At 40.7% G+C, this 18,348-nt stretch overlaps 1 protein-coding gene across 2 annotated transcripts in view; it reads left to right on the top strand.

The window, feature by feature from the left end:
* The window catches only part of ugl (ureidoglycolate lyase), a 35,895-nt gene that overhangs the window by 14,362 nt on the left and 3,185 nt on the right, over window positions 1-18,348 (top strand). Inside the window, exons 10-15 of one of the 2 annotated variants that reach the window (XM_028801697.2) lie at window positions 824-902; window positions 3,070-3,162; window positions 4,881-4,953; window positions 7,527-7,594; window positions 11,623-11,756; window positions 15,662-16,097. In XM_028801697.2, the coding sequence (XP_028657530.1) occupies window positions 824-902; window positions 3,070-3,162; window positions 4,881-4,953; window positions 7,527-7,594; window positions 11,623-11,756; window positions 15,662-15,788 (574 nt within the window). In that variant the 3' untranslated portion in view covers window positions 15,789-16,097. Of the gene's footprint in view, window positions 1-823; window positions 903-3,069; window positions 3,163-4,880; window positions 4,954-7,526; window positions 7,595-11,622; window positions 11,757-15,661; window positions 16,098-18,348 lie in introns of those variants that run through there. The other variant, XM_028801698.2, reaches the window with a different exon arrangement.

The following is an 18,348-nucleotide window of genomic DNA, read 5'->3' as shown; positions in this document are numbered from 1 at the left end:
AGTATGAAGTATTATAGTGTGTAGGCAGTTAGTTCTGTTAATAGTCACAATTTGGCTGCCTTCAAGTGATACTAACAAATGTAATATTATGTAAGGTTAATTTATCCTCAAATATTTATTATAAATGCACTGTTAATATTATAAACAGTAGGGAGCACTTACAAGGCCTCTACAAACCCAGAAAAGTGTAAATGTGGGCAAAGTATTGGATTGGGTGCTTAATTAACTAAAATAGCGAACAAAAGGAAAAGATAACCTGAGCAGTAATATACTGTAGTATCAAATAAACAGAAATAAACATCCTGGATATCCCACTAGGCAAAACTACATAGGACTTCTAAGCATTGTCTGTCTGTTGGGTGTTTTATATACCTGACCACATATAAATACCAATAAGCACTCCTCTCCTTCACTGACCATTGCTTTTCCTTGAGATCCTCTTGCCTTATTTACTTGTTCTGACTCACTTTGCAAATCCTGTGCCCAGAAGGGGGTTCTGGATGTCTCCAAAAAGTAACTTCTGAGGTTTTGTATGTCATGAGAAGTCCTAAGCCCAGGCAGTCCCTGTACACACACACTCCCACCATTATTAACGGGGCCAGGCAACTGCCAGTACATGACAGAAGGGTACAAAGAAGGCCCCTGCAGCACTTAATTCTGATCGTAACCTGACATCCCTCTGCAGTATATAAAATGTTGCAGCTTGAGTCTTTTCAGATTTTCTTTCTGAAATGTTGGCTTTACATCTTTCTATAAAATTAAGTTTGTTTACTTACCAATTATTGAAGAAACAATAACCCTTTTTACTTCTCTCTCTCCTAAGGTTAAAGCTTCTGGAAATCAAGGCGGGTATCGATGGGTTTCTAGTGTACGACCTTGACTTGATAAAACCACTGCAAGAGGTAATGTGTGTTCAGTAAAGATGCACCTTACCTGAGGGGTATGTAGTAATATTAATAAGGGTGAGATTTGTGCCCATACTGATCAGATAGGGGCCAAGTTTCAACTGCGTAACGTCACATGATGTTTGAATTTGAAAAAGCTCTTCATCACCAAACATCTTAATATGTAATAATAATCAGTCAGGAAGATCTTCTAACACTTGGCTTTACCTATAACCATACATTCGACCTAAAACAAATAAAATTGATCATCCTTTGTTTAGAGGCTTGGAAACAACCTTTTCAGCTTTTGTACCAATATTGACCCTACCTGTTATGAATATGTGCTAATGCCCAAGATTCATATGATGCAGAAGGAACTTTTAGACTTATGTGCTGAAGAAGATGCCACTTTTTAGGGAAGGAGGCAGTTATGGTAAGAAGACACATGTGAAGCAGCACTCTGTGATTACCAGATGATTTTTATCAAGAGTATATGAAAATAAAAATGAAACAATAGTTCATCTTGCAGTAAAGCTCATCATCTCCAATAAGAAACCAGTGCACATTTTTTGTAAGACCACATGCTTTGTAATTTTGTACTGTAAGCTTTGAAGTTCAGGAACATTACAGACTGGCCACCCTGGGTGTTGTTGAATATTAGACAGGTCTCAAAGGCAATGTGATGGAGGAGCTCCTGGACAACCAAAGACATGTTCATACATTAGTACTTCTATTTTCTGTATTGAGTTGAGCATTTCTATGCTCAGTTGAGCCAAACTCCATTTGAACCACAGTTTCAACTAATTCTTCATTAGATGTAAATTTAATGAATCACATAAGTAGGTCTGTGGCTTTCTATTACTCTAATTTTCTTATGTCACACATTTATAATATTTGATATTCTTTTTGGAAAAAGAATCTCCACAAATGTTTTGTGGACTGGAGTAGGCTATTACTTTTTGGTCCTTTCTGAAGTGCCGTTCATAAACACAAATTTGTGTAAAAATCACAAAAACAATTTGAAAAATGAAAAAGCATACCTGGGTTGCCTCTGTGTGATGGTACAGTAGTTTGCTTTAGACACATTTTCAGTATATTTTTCCTTGTTATCCAGAGTTGTGGCTGTTCTATTCATTGGGAATTTTTCAGTGAATATCCTGTCAACCAGGATTGAACGTTCTAAGACATAAAACTGTTGGGGGATAGCTTTAGTTCAAAGCTTTATGGAGTTCATCTTCATGGGCACAGGGATTCATGATAACGGAGACCCTATCATAAGGGAAGAACACGTGAATATAATTACATTCACCAATGTAGTGATTAGAGATGATATATAGTATACAGCAAGGAAAGCATTCACCAAATGAAAGAGTTGGTAGACAGGTTGATTAGAAATGCCAGGTAGATGTTGGTCTTGGGGTTAAATGAATGTGGGTGGACACTTACGAAGTGAAGATATGAAAAACAAGACAGTACAGATCTGGTTGGGGTACACTAAGAGCTGTATAGAGTAGATAGTGTGGCAAATGGCAAAAAGAAAGAGCCAGAGATAATATGTTAGAGAGGTCGATGGACAAGGCCTTATGTACTATAGGAATATGATGAAAAGATAAAAAAAAAGGGAAATCTTCAAGAAGCTGAAGCATCAGACTTTTAACTTTAGGCAGTTGTATGTTACCCTGGATGTGACTGAAAGTGTGTCTAGTGTAGGTGATGGTAAAGTCAAGTCTTTGGCAAAAGCTCAGATTACGTTTACTTCAAATGTTATTCTTTTGCTCAATGGTGATTGGTGATTATTTTGTAAGGGGATCTGCTAAGTACTGTACAAAAGCTGCCATATCAAATGAGTCCTTTCAGTCACAGGCTATGATTGAAACTGCACTGCCTGGGTAATCATCAATAACTCAAATATTGATAATTTACCACTAAACAAGAAACTGAAAAAATAATTTTCCTTTGATAAGTCATTTGGCAGCTTGAATTATGACATCTACATTTTTCTTGTTTTAATAGCACCTTCTGGTTTTATTCAGGGAGAGAGAAAGGTCTTCTCCACATGATGAGTGATGTCACATTAGTGTCATGATTGTGTTTTTCAGTGATGGGTAAATGCTGGGAAAAAGAAGTCAAATCCTATGTGAAATATGATCTCAGAATATGCAGCAATTCCCTTTATGTGTTTCAGCTTTTCCTGCAGCACACAAATGGAAAAAATCAATTAGATGTTCTGCGGGAAGATGTGTCTGTAACGCGTGCAGAGCTGCTTACCATGCCTTCAGTAAGTAACTCAGCTCTTTGTACTAAATTAGTTAAAATGTTTGGGTCTCAGTGTGTAAATTAGTCAGCTTTAAAACAAGGAGATACTTCAGATGTGAGAGTTCAAACAAAACATTAAGAACTGTGAAAAATGCCTCTTGTCTAGGCTTTATCTTTTCCTATATGGTATTTGTCAAAGAATATCTTGTTTTTTTTTACTTAAACTGAATTACAGCCCCCTAACTATATTGCCATTATATGATATTTCTACTTTTGCACGGTTCATCACTGCCAATTACAAAGACATTCATATTGGTTAACATTTGCAAAACATGGTAATCCAGTTATTTTACATAATGTGTTTTTAATGTAGCAATGACTACAATAAAGCTCACAGTGGTTAGCACTGTTAATTCACAAACCTATCATCCTAGATTTGAAGCCTATACCAAGGTATGTAATGACAAGAGAACCCCAAAATAGGTGTAAACACACATCTTACCATATTTTCTGAAACAGCCTTTGCTAGTGAGGGTTGCAGTGGCAGCAGGCCAAGTAGGTGCAACCCAAACTTCCCTATTACCAGCTACAGATTCCAGCTCTTCCTGAGGAATTCCTGGGTGTTCCCAAGACAGCCAAGAGATATAATTCCCACAGCATGTAGTGTGTCTGCCACAGGATCTAAACCTTGTGGGATGTGCCTTGAGCAGCTCTATGGAGATCCGCCCAAGGGGGCATCCTTATGACATTTCCACACAAATGGTTCTTCTTGATTTGGAGGAGCAGCAACTCTACTCTGAAGCTCTCCTGAATCGCTGAGCTTCTCATCCTATCAGGGAGTGTCAGCCCACCAGCCCTGCAGAGAAACCTCATTTAAGGTCCTTGTACTCACTATCTAATTCTTTCAGTCATTACCCACAGCTCATGACTAGAGGTGAAGACAGAGATGTAGAGCGTAAAAGGATCCTGCCGACTACACCAGTGACCTGTAGGGGATGTCACAGAGTCCTAAAACACAGACACAGCTAGACCAAGCACAGTCCCACGTTCAAATATATTGATTTAGTGTAAACAAAATGCCTTCATACAGTCTTTTCAGACACAAAGGGTTCTCCCTTCCTCCAACTCTTCAGGCAAGCTTTGCCATCTTCCCAACTCCGACTTCCTGAATGAGGCAAAGCAGCATCCTTTTCTGCTAGGCTCTGAGAAGCACTTTCAGGTCAGGTGGAAATCCCTCCTAAGAACAGGGAAGCCTGACCCTGGCAGCTCCTCCAGTGTCATCCATTAAACCCAGCCGGGCTGCCTATTGTAATTACAGATCCCATACAGCTCTGCAGATGCCTGAGCCAGCATACTGAGAGAATGCATGTCTCCAGGAGGCAGGCCTCAGTTGGCCTTCCCCTATGATGGTTTCCTGTCCATGCTAGAAAGCTACATCCAACCCAGATGGGATGCCAGTCCATCCATGTCTTTCACTATACTGTATATATCTATACACAAATACATACAGACATACATGTGCCTGATAAATACACCCAGAAAACTACTCCGATCCTTTTCAGTGAACACCTCATGACATGAATTGGTTCCTTTGCCATTTTGGTTTCTAATTGACTATAGCTGGGTATCTGCAAACTAGATGAGTGAATGTAGTAATTGCTTGGGACATGCTGTTAATAAAGTTCAGTTTTGTGCATACAGTATATGGCATATGATACTGTTCAGTATTCCTTTCATTAGGGTGGTGTCACTCTCCATGGACTCAAATATAACATAGAAGTGGGCATCCTGTTTGTGGCATCATGGCTTACAGGTAAGGTTTGTTGTTTTGCTGAATGCATTCAGTGCTTTAGAGTCAGTAAATAATATTTCACTATATAACACAAAATTAAATAAAATTTTACTAGTAATTAATAATGTATATTTGACCAACACATTTTCTCAAGATGACTTACAAGATGATGATTTCGTAGAATTGTTTACAGATTTTGTTTTTTTTACAATTGAAGCATGGACCGGTTAAAGTATTTGGTGAGGTTACATGGTGAGGCAAATGCAGGAATTGGACTGGTAGGCTAGTGGGTTAAGTTCCAAGCCTTAATTACACCATACTATTGTTTTGATTAGTGTGAAAGTATTGCCTGATAAAATGCAAACAAATGCTTTTGTCAATGATGTGTAGCTTTTCTCTTTTCATTCACTGCTGTACCTACTGACTGTTAATCCTCCAAGTGATCTCTCCTTTGAATCATTCCCTTTACTGTGCCCTCTCATGGAGACATAATGCAATAGCATTCTATGAAAGCTGAAGATGTAATATTTCCTTGTGTGTGAACTGATGGTGTCATGATAAAATTTGGTGACTTGATATATATATATATTTAGGTTTGTTGCTTCCTGTTTCATAGATTAGCATCCTACTAACTGCACTCTATAACATCCATTGAGAAGAATAATAAAAGGTGATGGAGAGTAGTGATGGCTTAATTTACAGCCAGTAGTCCCAAATATACTGAATTCTCACCTTACAGTGAAGGCAGTTTTGTTGCTTTGCTCAGGAATTCATACTACAGTATTCATACTCCCCGCCAGCTGCAAACCTGGGGCATTTGGATTATAAAGAAGCCATCTTAGTTCACTGAAATGAAGGAAGATGTCTAGATTTGGCCATTTCACTTGTGACATGGCTTTCGTCTGCAGTGGCTCTCTTATTCAGACCGAATGCATATGCTACCTGTTATAGAAACTTTATAGATGACTCACATCACTTTTTTATAGTTTATTTGGAGTCAGTAAGTTAATTTTCAGATAAAGTCATTACATAACAATAGACTACAATTTCTGTATGAGACAAAGAATCCTGAAAATTTACATACTTTATTTACAAGTATGTTACTATCTGGGCAGCACGGTGGCGCAGTGGTAGCGCTGCTGCCTCGCAGTTAGGAGACCCAGGTTCGCTTCCCGGGTCCACCCTGCGTGGAGTTTGCATGTTCTCCCCGTGTCTGCGTGGGTTTCCTCCCACAGTCCAAAGACATGCAGGTTAGGTGGATTGGTGATTCTAAATTGGCCCTAGTGTGTGCTTGGTGTGTGGGTGTGTTTGTGTGTCTCCTGCGGTGGGTTGGCACCCTGCCCGGGATTGGTTCCTGCCTTGTGCCCTATGTTGGCTAGGATTGGCACCAGCAGACCCCCCGTGACCCTGTGTTCGGATTCAGTGGGTTGGAAAATGGATGGATGGATGTTACTATCCATGCATTTTTGTAACACACTTATGCTGACAGGGTTACAGCACATCTGGAAACTATTCCAGCAGTCATCAGGCACAAGGCAGGAACAATCCTTAGACAGGGTGCCAGCCCATCACAAGGTTAATGTGCACGTGCACTGGCCAATTTAGCAATGCCAATCCATCTAACCTGCATGTGTTTGAACTGTGGTAAGAAGCTGGAGCACCCGGAGGAAACCCACATGGCTACAGGGAGACCAGCCTCCTTAATGCAAGGCAACAGCACTGCCACTGCACCACTGTGTCTACCCTACATTACTATCACACAATATTATCGAGCACATTTGAACCATATGTATCAAAATACAGCCCAAAAGAAACTGATTAATAATTAATGTAAGGAAATGTTAGTATGTGACATTCATAATGTCAACAAACGTATAAGTTACATCTAATTTGGATATATAACATCAGATTTGCATGTCAGATGACGGTCAGTTTACATGAATTAAATGGACAATTCTTCAAATATTCACAACTGATCTTCACAAAGCCTTATGGAAACTGGCTGCTTTGTAAGAATTATTAGAGTATTTAAATGGAAAGATGAGATCAGCCCCCTAGCAAGTGCACAACTTAGACAAAACTGTGTTTACTGAAATTGATGACCATGAAACATATTTAGTTAGGCAAGGTGATAAAATCCATTTAACATATAATTCAAAAACAATGAGCCCAATACATATTATTATTATTAGTTAAATTGAGCAATTAGCATCTAATTACAGGCACTGATGAAACAAAATTTTGCACCAACTGTGACTCAGCTCAACATCCTATATAATAGAATATTTACCCAATGTCATCATTTCCTATAATAATTTGCAATCTTTGAAAGATTTTATATACATATATATACATATATATATATATATATATATATATATATATATGTATTTAAATATGGGCAACACATTGGCACAGTGGACGTCTCAGCCTGGCCACAGTGGGACTGGATTTGTTGCAGGTACTCTGCTTATGCAGAATGACATTTTATGGGTAACTCCTTGGACTTACCGTAATAGCTTTGCACTCTAAACTGAGGTTATTGTATTTATTGTGTTGAGTGATTTATTTCTGCTTTTCCTGCCCCATAAAAGGTAAAGGGCATTTCATCTATCAAGATCAGGTGGAAGATTCAGCCACTGCAGAGATCTCCAGATCTCAGGTAGGCCCATTGAATGGTCATTTTGCTACACACTAGCATTTTTAAACAGAATATTTACTGCACAATAATTCTCTTTTTGTTCACAACTGCCAGTTTGGGTCTTAAAGAGTTGCCACTTCACAGATGAACCATCCAATCTTCCTTTAAATATTTTCATTTAAAATATTTTCATTCAGAAAATATATTTTTCAGGAGAAAAACAATAACTGCTTCCTACTGTATAATCAAATACAAGTATTAAGTCAGTCAGTTGGCTTTTACTTTATTTCTTATAGTATTAGGCACAACAAACACCTAAATTGTGCTTCTTTATCAAATTTGTGAGAAAAATAAAATTAAAGCAATACAACATATAGAAGCAAGAGGCAGTGCTGTTTTTATGTTTTAACCCACTTATCCAACTAAAGTCTCTCCTAACAGCATTGGGCACAAGCTAGGCAGGGTGCCATCCTGTGGCAGCATTCACTCTTACAAATACCCACAATTACTCCTACTGAGACATGGTTTTGCAAGTATAAGGATACTAACAACTCGACTGATCCAATAGTTTCTATCACTTAGGTCTTTATGATTTGCTGTTCAACACAGTCCTGGCTCAGAGAATGTTAAAAGAATACTCCACCCAAAAATTATAAGTTTTATCTGATACTTACCCAGTGTTGTTTGTAGAAATGCCTGGATTTGTTTATGGAGAATTGAGATAGTATTTTCTGACACAACAGGCTTTTCTGGGGACCAGTATCAAAAACATCCATGAAAATATCCAGTTTAATCATGTTACAAAAACCATATGCCAGATATTGTGCTCACTTTACAAACACATGTACTGTGGATAAAATATTAAATAGAACTAAAACACTTCTGGAAAATCCCCCCGTAAACGGTTAGAGAGCATGATCAAATGAGAACAATCTTTTGAATTGAATATCTGCTCCCACGCCCCCATTCATTGGTCAGGTGTCCTGCCCAGTAAAGCCACATTCATTACCTACTATGGTGCTTCATGTTATATTATCACTGTAGAGTGTGGTCTATGAGAGATGAATAATTGGGAAAGAAAAACGGGGGAAAACATTAACAGATGGAAGGTATGCCTCATATTTATGCATACTGTATCCGAGGTGCTTCAAACAAGCAGGAGGTCAATTCAACTGTGCAGTTTCACAAACTGCCCTTTGAAAAACTACAGCATAGTGGCTTACTGACCAATGAATGAGGGGTTGTCTTCCCTAATAGAACCATAGATACAGTATGTGGAATAAATTGCTAAGTAGCCTGGTACTTAGTAGTTCTTTGAGGGACTTGGCCTATTAAGATATTGAAAGGGTTGGGTGAACAGAATTGATGAACTGTGTTGGGTTGATCAGCCTGTTCTTGTCAAAACTGTTTCTGTGGTCTAATTTAGAGTCGCCAATGAATTTAACGGGCGTGTTGAAGGAAAGTGAAGTACACACAACCTGCACAGACATGGGGAGAAGATACAAGCTCCAAACAGATAGAAGTTGGGCATGTAATTAAAACAAAAGAGTCTGAAGGAGGCAGCACTAACCACTGAGTCACTGTGCTGCTTCTACTTAGGTAGTTTAGTTGCTTTAATTCACAACAGCATTGGAGTAGTTTCTAGCACTTACCCATAGTAAAGCAAGTAAATACATAACACCATACACATTTTTACAAGGTGAATACATTGAAAATAGGAGCATATAACAATGAATCAAGAGAGTGTAATGTTTTGTTGTCAGGTAGGAGTGAGGAATAATCCAATAATTCACATGTTACATTTCCATTTTCTTCTGAGATCATACAACTAGGAAGTCCAAAAACAGTCAGCTGCCTGTGTGAATGTGGATTGCTGCACAATTCACAAAATGAGGGAGAAGTTAAGCATCAGTCTATAAATCTGATGCCAAACTGATATGCCAGGAGGCAAGCAGATGTATTGCAGTGGATGGCAAGAGAGAAGATCTAATACTATAAACAAACAAAATATTGTACTATAGAAATAGAGGATTTGATCAGCTGTAAAACAGTAAAACCTGACTGCAATAGGAGGAATTCTAAAAACTGACAATGAGGAGTTGGCCTTTGGCTTTGATCAAAATGTGAACAGGTTTTGGGATAAAGTTTCATAGACCAGAAGCCAAAAAACAAAAAAAAAATGAAGGTTCAACTAAAATTCTGAAGCAGCTTTATGTAACAAACTTCTTGTTCTTAGCATTTATCCCACTTACTGTAGGCGCAGGGTCCTCTTTTGAAAATGGCAGTCACCATTTCTTCCAAACCAAGGTGTCTTCAAGGACAGTGTCCATATGCCGCATATCTTCCTTTAAGCCAGTGTTTCTGTGGCCATTCACGTGCGCATTTCCCTTCTGGGCTCAGGTGTACAGCTTCTTCATTTGGTCATTGCTTCTGACATCCTGGCAATACCAAAACAGCCAAACTTACCGCATTTTCTCTGTGACTGGTGCTGTTCCCTTGGTTTTTCTAAATTCCTTATTTGTAACATGATCAAGTAGAGTCAGGCTGAGGATCCATTGTAGCATATGCATCTTCATGGCATGGAGAAGTTATTTGTGCGTCACTGGCCAGCATTCTGCTCCTTACAAGGTGACCGGATAGATGACTGTTTTGTAGATCTTTACCTTAAGGTACAAAGACATCCTCCATCTGCATAAGACTCTGGTGACTTGTTGCCATTTGAGCCACGCAGCTCTGACATGCATCTGGGCACAAATGAGCAACCTGAGGTATCTGAACTGTGTAGTTTTGTTCCAGTCTTGTCCACAAACTTGTAAGGTGCCACTGGTCTGTGCCCCACATTCCACTGTGCCCCAATCCATCTTCTTGATTTTAAGCTGTGGCCTCCTCCTCCAATTGCATTCTCCACTGCTGCATGTGGCACTCCCTCTGCCAGCCGAACATCATCGGCATAGAGTGGCATCCAAGGAGGTTGAATTGCAGATGTGAGAGGGTGTGTCCTTGATGGACACAAACTTGAATGGTGACAGAGGGTGATATACCAGTGTGATATTGTTGTAAAGTAGTTGGGTCCATCGCACATAGGCCTCTGAAACATCAAGAAGCTGACCAGTTTACCAGATAAGCTCATGCAGGATCCTATTGAATGCTTTTTCCAGGTGCAGAAAGTTCATTTGGATTGGTGTGTTCTACTTGCAGTGCCTTGCCACTAGAAATCACGTGGCATGAATGGTGTCAGTTGTTCAGTATCTACTGACGAAGCCACATTGGTTTTGGGATGTTGGAGATAATGCTGTTGAGATGGCTGTCAATGACCCGTTTGAAGATTTTCATGGTGTGGCATAGGAGGTGGTTAGGGTAGTACAGTAGTTTGAATATTCACCAAAATCTCTCTTCCCCTTCCCAAACTGAACAGTGACTCTTGTGGACCAGACATGAGGAGCCATGTCATCTTCGAAGATGCGATTGAACAGTTTTGTCAGATAGGAACATATCTACTGGTAATAAATTCCACTATGTTTGGCATACAATAATTCAGAAGAGATGCAGGCAACAGTTTTAAAAGCATCTGTGAGCATTTATGAGAACTATGAAAATGAGCTTTAGGATTTTTGCCATCTTTTTGTTACACCATCCCTTTTAGTATAAAATGTAGCTCCTATTTGACCAAAAGATTCTTCATTCATGCTTTTACACCCTCAAGTTTTACAAATGAACAAATCTAAACAGAATACTGTAGGTCTGTACTTAATATTAATGACATGTCTATCACGCATTTAGAACTTTTAGAAAGCAGCATTTTTCATACATAGCACATTATATTTGTTATCAGTGCTACTAAGTACCATATTTTACGTAAGTACAGATCATGCTATTCTTTTTAGTAAATATTTCAAAAAAGACATTCTTCAATCCTGCATAGATGTTTACTGAATTAAGATGTCAGGGGCAAACTGAACTTAAAACAGACTGCAGTCAAGAGTTAAAAGCAGAAATATGTCTTTTTACACTTTTCTATTTGTGGTTATTGCTTTTCTTTGACATTATAGGTTTGGCAGTGGATTCGCCACCAGGTCACTTTGGAAGATGACAGCAGGATGGTAACCCGAGGTCTAATCCGAGACCTTGTTGAGGAGGGGATTCGAGTGAAGCTTGTAGATTTTCTACAGAGTAACACAACAAAGTAAGGCCTGGTCTTCATTTCTGTTCATCTCCTCATGTACACGCAAATGGGCCTGGAAAGCTCAAGCTGAATGTTGCTCACCCCACTGACACAGAAGCACAACTCGCTGTTTGTAATTCCAGCGGCCGATGATCAATTCTCACTTTTCTGTCAAAGAGGATGTAGAGCTTATAATGTGGAGGTCTGCCTGAGCAAATTCCAGAGAAGAAACAAATTGTACTATTTGGGGGACTCATTCAGAGAAGGGGTGAGTGTAACTGGTGGGGTGAGCATCACAAGGCTCCTTCGACTCCACTGACTGACAGAGTTTAGCTCAGCTGTTTGAAATTCCAAGGTCCCAAGTTCGTGTTCAACTGCTGATGGGTCAAGAGGCACAGGTGACCTGGGCTGGCAACAAATTCCTCAGCAGTTCCAAAAAATGCTTTGTGTATGAAACTACATATATAGTATCTTATTAAAAGGATATATCAGTGCAAGTTAAACTCTAGAGAAGATCTGTTAGACTAATTTTGGAACTGCGGAGTATGCGCTATGAGGAGAGACTTAGACTCCACAATCCAAAGCAACTGGGAAGCCATGACTGAAGTATGAACAGTTATGAGGAGGGCAAAAAAGGTGGACATCAGTCATTGCTTTAAAGTAGGCAAGGGGGTATCAACGAGAACTGGTCAATAGCAGGATATTTCTCACAAATATATGGAAACGTTTAATTAAATTGTGGGTCAAAGTAATAACTTGATGAACTTACCCAACCTGACTATATTTTGGACAAATTTATTGAACTTGAATTAAGCTATGTTGCTTGCCAAATGGACAGTTGTTATCAAAATCTTAAGTATAAATGTGTAGGCAGAACTGTGCAAGCCCTGGGTGACATTCATAGGTCCCTCTGTAATCATTTGCCCCCAATTATCAGGGCCTGAAAATGAAAGTGCTGGGCTTGACTCTTGCAGGGTTCCATTGAGTGTCATTTCCCTGGCTGTCTGCTCCTCTCATTGTTAATTGTCATTATTAGGATGCAATTAAGTGAGCAAACTACACAGAAAAAGGTCACATTAATAGTAAACCAACAAAAGAGAATTACGCATTTAAAGCTATAGCAAAAAATAGAATTAATTGTAAATAATTTTGAAATAAACATCACACTGCTGTTCTTTTCTGAATGCAGAAAGACCAGCTAAGTCAAGAGATCAGTTAGTGGTCAAATGGCTGGCTGATTGAGAATTGGGTCTGCTGTAGGCCATCTGTGTGAGTGGATATACTGTACGGGATAAGCTGAAAGAACTCACCCCACAATTCTCCTGTTTTTCTAGGCCACTTATCCATTATTTTTTTGGCTATTGTCATATTAGTTCATATAATTTCATTCACTAAAGGGGATGTTGCGGGACTGCAGTAACTACAGGGGGATAAAATTGATGAGCCACAGCATGAAGTTAATGGAAAGAGTAGTGGAAGCTAGGTTAAGAAGTGAGGTGATAATTAGTGAGTAGCAGTACGGTTTCATGCCAGGAAAATGCACTACAGATGCGATGTTTGCTCTGAGGGTGTTGATGGAGAAGTTTAGAGAAGGCCAGAAGGAGTTGCATTGCATCTTTGTGGACCTGGAGAAAGCATATGACAGAGTGCCTCGAGAGGAGTTGTGGTATTGTATGAGGAAGTCGGGAGTGGCAGAGAAGTATGTAAGAGTTGTACAGGATATGTACGAGGGAAGTGTGACCACGGTGAGGTCTGCGGTAGGAGTGACATGCATTCAAGGTGGAGGTGGGATTACATCAGGGATCGGCTCTGAGCCCTTTCTTATTTGCAATGGTGATGGACAGGTTGACAGACGAGATGAGACAGGAGTCCCTGTGGACTATGATGTTTGCTGATGACATTGTGATCTGTAGTGAGAGTAGGGAGCAGGTTGAGGAGACCCTGGAGAGGTGGAGATATGCTCTAGAGAGGAGAGGAATGAAGGTCAGTAGGAACAAGACAGAATACATGTGTGTAAATGAGAGGGAGGTCAGTGGAATGGTGAGGATGCAGGGAGTAGAGTTGACGAAGGTGGATGAGTTAAAATACTTGGGATCAACAGTACAGAGTAATGGGGATTGTGGAAGAGAGGTGAAAGAGAGTGCAGGCAGGGTGGAATGGGTGGAGAAGTGTCAGGAGTGATTTGTGAAAGACGGATATCAGCAGTGAAAGGGAAGGTCTACAGGATGGTAGTGAGACCAGCTGTTATATGGGTTGGAGACGATGGCACTGACTAGAAAGCAGAAGACAGAGCTGGAGGTGGCAGAGTTAAAGATGCTAAGATTTGCATTGTGTGTGATGAGGATGGACAAGATTAGAAAGGAGTACATTAGAGGGTCAGCTCAAGTTGGAGAGATACTGGGTATATTGGGAGAAGGATGTTAAAGATGGAGCTACCAGGCAAGAGGAAAAGAGGAAGCCTATGAGGAGATTTATGGATGTGGTGAGAGAGGACATGCAGGTGATAGGTGTAACAGAACAAGATGCAGAGGACAGAAAGATATGGAAGAAGATTATCTGCTGTGGCAACCCCTAACAGGAGCAGTCGAAAGAAGAAGTCATATTAGTTCACTTTGTCTGCTAAAGCTTTGCTGTGGTTATGAAGAAATGAACTTCTCTCTTGGTTTAGTATATTCCTCCTTCAAACAGGGGACTTGTGAAAATATCCCTTTAGCTCACACTTTCTTCATTTAAGTCTTGGGGAGGCCAGTGATGCAGTTGAAGTTCTTTAGATGGGTCAGCACTTCTCTGAAAGCGACTGTAGCGGTTAAGATAGAAGCGTTAAGATGAAGGAAGACCGAAAAATTATAATGTTGGAAAACTGAATGAATGTGGAAGTGGGCACTCTCTTCTTTAATAGAGAACAAGCAGTTGAAAACCACCGCACATGTCCTGCTCAGTTGCACACAGGTTTGTCGTGGTGAACGTGTCCAGCCGAGTCACTAGCTCCTCAAGTGGGCCGGGGCCTGTGGAGATGGTGTTTCGCGTAGAGTACTGCCTGAAAGTAAGCCACAATGGCAGAAAAATAAACATAAAATCATAATACAAATATTTTGATTCATAGCTTGCATGACGTTCAGTGTACAATCCATGTCAGGCTCTGCTGGGAAACCCACATTTGAAATTTTGCAGGATGAATACTGCCTCAGCAGTTAGGACCTTCACTGTCTCAGCTGTTTTGACATCTCATGTCTTCTCCGGGGTGTCGTTGTTTGCAGGGGTCTAATGGGTGGATGGCTATGATGGGTTGCATTGGGTCACCAATGGTGGCACTCCAGCATGTCTGGGCTCTTCAAATGCCAGGGTGTGCTGATGCTTTCTACAACTATAAGATAAGGTTGCTTTGGTGCAATAAACCAGTTGGTGTTCAACTAGCACCTTTGTTTCCTGTTGCTAGAAATCTCTGGAAATGAAAGAACGTTCTCAGCATTTCTGCTGCCTGAGCTCAAGAGATGCATCCTCACAGACTGATACAGCACCAAAAAGAATAAAAAAGAAAGAAAAAACAATGTAGCATAATAATAAATAAAATTTATATAGTGGATGACAGAATAATTTTTCATAAGCAGGTTACATATAAGCCTGTCAAATGGAGCTTCATGGCCACCTATTTGAGCTCTTTGTGGTGCCAGTCGCCCTCAGCTGTCCGATACTCATCAAATGTCAGTCATGGTGTTTGAGTTGAGTGGTCTGCAAGTCTAAATGACACTATTTTTGATGCTGACTGCACACAGAAGTATCATTTCCTTGTGAGGACCTTCCTTCTGCCCTTCTTAAACTCTGATTGTCCCAGGGTGAAATGGCCACCCATGGTTCCATGTTTAGGATTTCACATTTACTTTGTTTAACATCACTGATGTGTTATGTGATTTTTTTTTTCCCTCCAGAGGCAAAGAGAGGCTCAATACAGCCATTTCCATATTCCTGGAAGTTGTGCAGAAGCAGGACTTCCCAGAGTTCATTACCACTTACCTTAACCTGGAGCATACTTTTCTTGCAAGCACTGCTGAATAGAAAATTATTTTACAAAAAAAAAAAAAGCCAGCAGATGTTCATTTTTTTCTTCAAGTTTTCCTATCCCGCCTTCAGGAGGTACAACACAAGAGCCTAGACTGCACGATACACCCACACTGGTCACAGCAGAGTCTGCAAACTGAGAGAAAAGCTTTGTTGGCACAGGGAAAACCTGGAAGGGGGCCATCAGTGCTTTGGGGTCTTCTGCAATGCGATGGCTCCAATGTTTTGGAAAAATAAAAACAAGCAGCTTTGAGTGAGTGCATGCAAAGCAAAATATGAAAACTAAATAAAACGAATTTATGAAAATTCCTGTAGGCAACATTGTGTGTCTTCTCTCAAACTAAAAAGATGTCACATTGCAGAATTTGTAATTGGCCGTATTAGGTACACACTGGCACTGCAGTTTATGAAGTTCGAATGAGGCCATAGTGCCCTTGAATTGAAATGACAGGCTACTATGCACAAGTCCAGCCAGTCTAGGATCACCAACAGATGTGTTCACGTCCAAGACGGAGCATTTTTAATTGTTGTAGGGCTGCTGTGTCAAAGAATCATGAAAAAAGGCCTTCAGCTAACAAGGGAAGGGCCACTTTGCTACGCCAAAGAAAAGTGGACCTGCACACACCACTCAGTCACTTCTGACGCCACAGCTGCTGGTTCAGCACATGTCTTATATAGCGCCCTTCATAAAGTGACATAAACAGGGCAGCACAGTGGGAAGTGTTGCCTGTCAGCTCCAGACATCTCATGACTTGTGCAGTGGATTAGTCCGGATATTCTCTCTTCATCTCAGAGCAGACTTGTTAGCCGATTTGTGACTCGAATGTGACCCACTGTGCCAGGTAAAAGCAGTAAGTCACTTTGGGTAGAAGTATGAAGCCAACCTGTCTGCCGGCAATACCCAAATATGCATTAGCAGAGGTGAGATTGGAGTTTCTACAGGACATCGACAGCCACATACCAGTGGTCACTCACTTCTAAACCACAGACTCAAGACTATTTTAAAACAGAATGGTCTCCAAGCTGCCTTACCCAAGTCAGGGTCGAGGGACTGAAGCTTACCCAAGGACCGGTGGATGGCTTTGAACAGGCCTGGGGGTGTTAGTGCACCGCATCACTAATGAGCTGGACACACACATCAACTACGACATGAGAGAAAAGCCATACTGGCACATGGAGGCCTCATGAGGTGGCAGTGCTGAGCTGCTGGGCCACTTGTAATATCCCAATGAATGCCCCAGCTGAATCCTTTTAACATAAAGTGAAGGCAATGACATTAGAAGGAGGAGGAAGAGAAGGAGGAGGGAGCTGTGAAATGTGCCAGCTACCTTCTAACTGTAAGCAATACAAATGGCACTGAAGAAAGTTTAGGTGTCAGTCTGCTCAGAGCTTTCTCCTGTCGTCCACTGGTAACTGGCTAAAAATGGTCTGTCCTAAAGTTTCCAATACTCAAGAAGTGGTGCCCTAGTAGGTTACTGGCCGTTTACACCATCATGCTATGTGGCTCATGGTGTGTACACTTAATAGACTTCCAAGTTTGTGTGTTGTCTGAATTTCATCAACTCCCAGAAGAGCATCAGGCACCAGTCCATCACAGGACACACATACAGTACATCAACACGTCTTTGGGTTGTGGGGGATCAAACGTGGAGCTTCTCATGGGGTCCCCTGGGGCTGCAGGTCCAAGGCATGTCCTGCTTTTTAGTCTTCCCCAATTTCTCTATTTGGTGTCAATCCAGAAATTACACAACGGGATCAGCTAAATGTTATTGGAAAGTATCAAAGTGTGTGTGTTACTTGAAAATAATTTTATTGTGGTATTCAAGACTGTCAGAAGCATGATGATTCTCATTCTCTCAGATAGCAATGTCATCCCAATGGAAATTCTCCTTCACTGTACACTCTAAAGGCGCCTTCTGAAAATGGCCATCTTGAAAAAAAGCAGTGGGACACCACATTTGGAGTAAACGCTGTCGCTGCCACACATCTGCAGATGACATTCTAAACCGCGTTTATCTTCACATAAGAAGCACAAAGTTGGGGTGGGTAGGAGGAGGATTAAAGCAAATATAGCCTACACAAGACCTGAAGGTCTTACCAGCACCAACATACTGGTTCACTTGGCGTACATGCAGCCTACTCTGTTCATGGTGGCAGATGTCAAATTAAAGAAAGACCAACTCTAAAAAGACTGGAGTGCATCCCACCCAGGGGCTTATCAAGTGTTGGCAAATATGGCTTGTGATGTTTTGAGATACTTGGCCCTAACCTCTTTAAATATGGAGCCCTGCACTCGACTCTTGACAGGATGAGCCCTGGTGGTCTGCTCAGATTTAATCAGTCATTAAAGTCAACCTCCACCATATTTTGGGACATCAAGGGTGACCTTGACTAGCTGATACACTCCTTAAATAATTTTACGTAGCCGTAATGGAGCCATCTTCCAAACCTGCTGGTGCACATCTCAGCAAGCATTGGGCGCAGGGCAGGGGCATCACTGGGACAGGGCACCAGCCTTTCTCAGGGTGAACCCACACACACTCCAGCCATATCAGCA

This window comes from Erpetoichthys calabaricus, chromosome 5 (genome assembly GCF_900747795.2).
Source record: "Erpetoichthys calabaricus chromosome 5, fErpCal1.3, whole genome shotgun sequence".
In the NCBI taxonomy this organism is placed as follows: domain Eukaryota; kingdom Metazoa; phylum Chordata; class Cladistia; order Polypteriformes; family Polypteridae; genus Erpetoichthys; species Erpetoichthys calabaricus.
The sequence above is the reverse complement of the archived record's forward strand: the minus strand, read 5'-3'. Positions and strand labels throughout refer to the sequence as shown.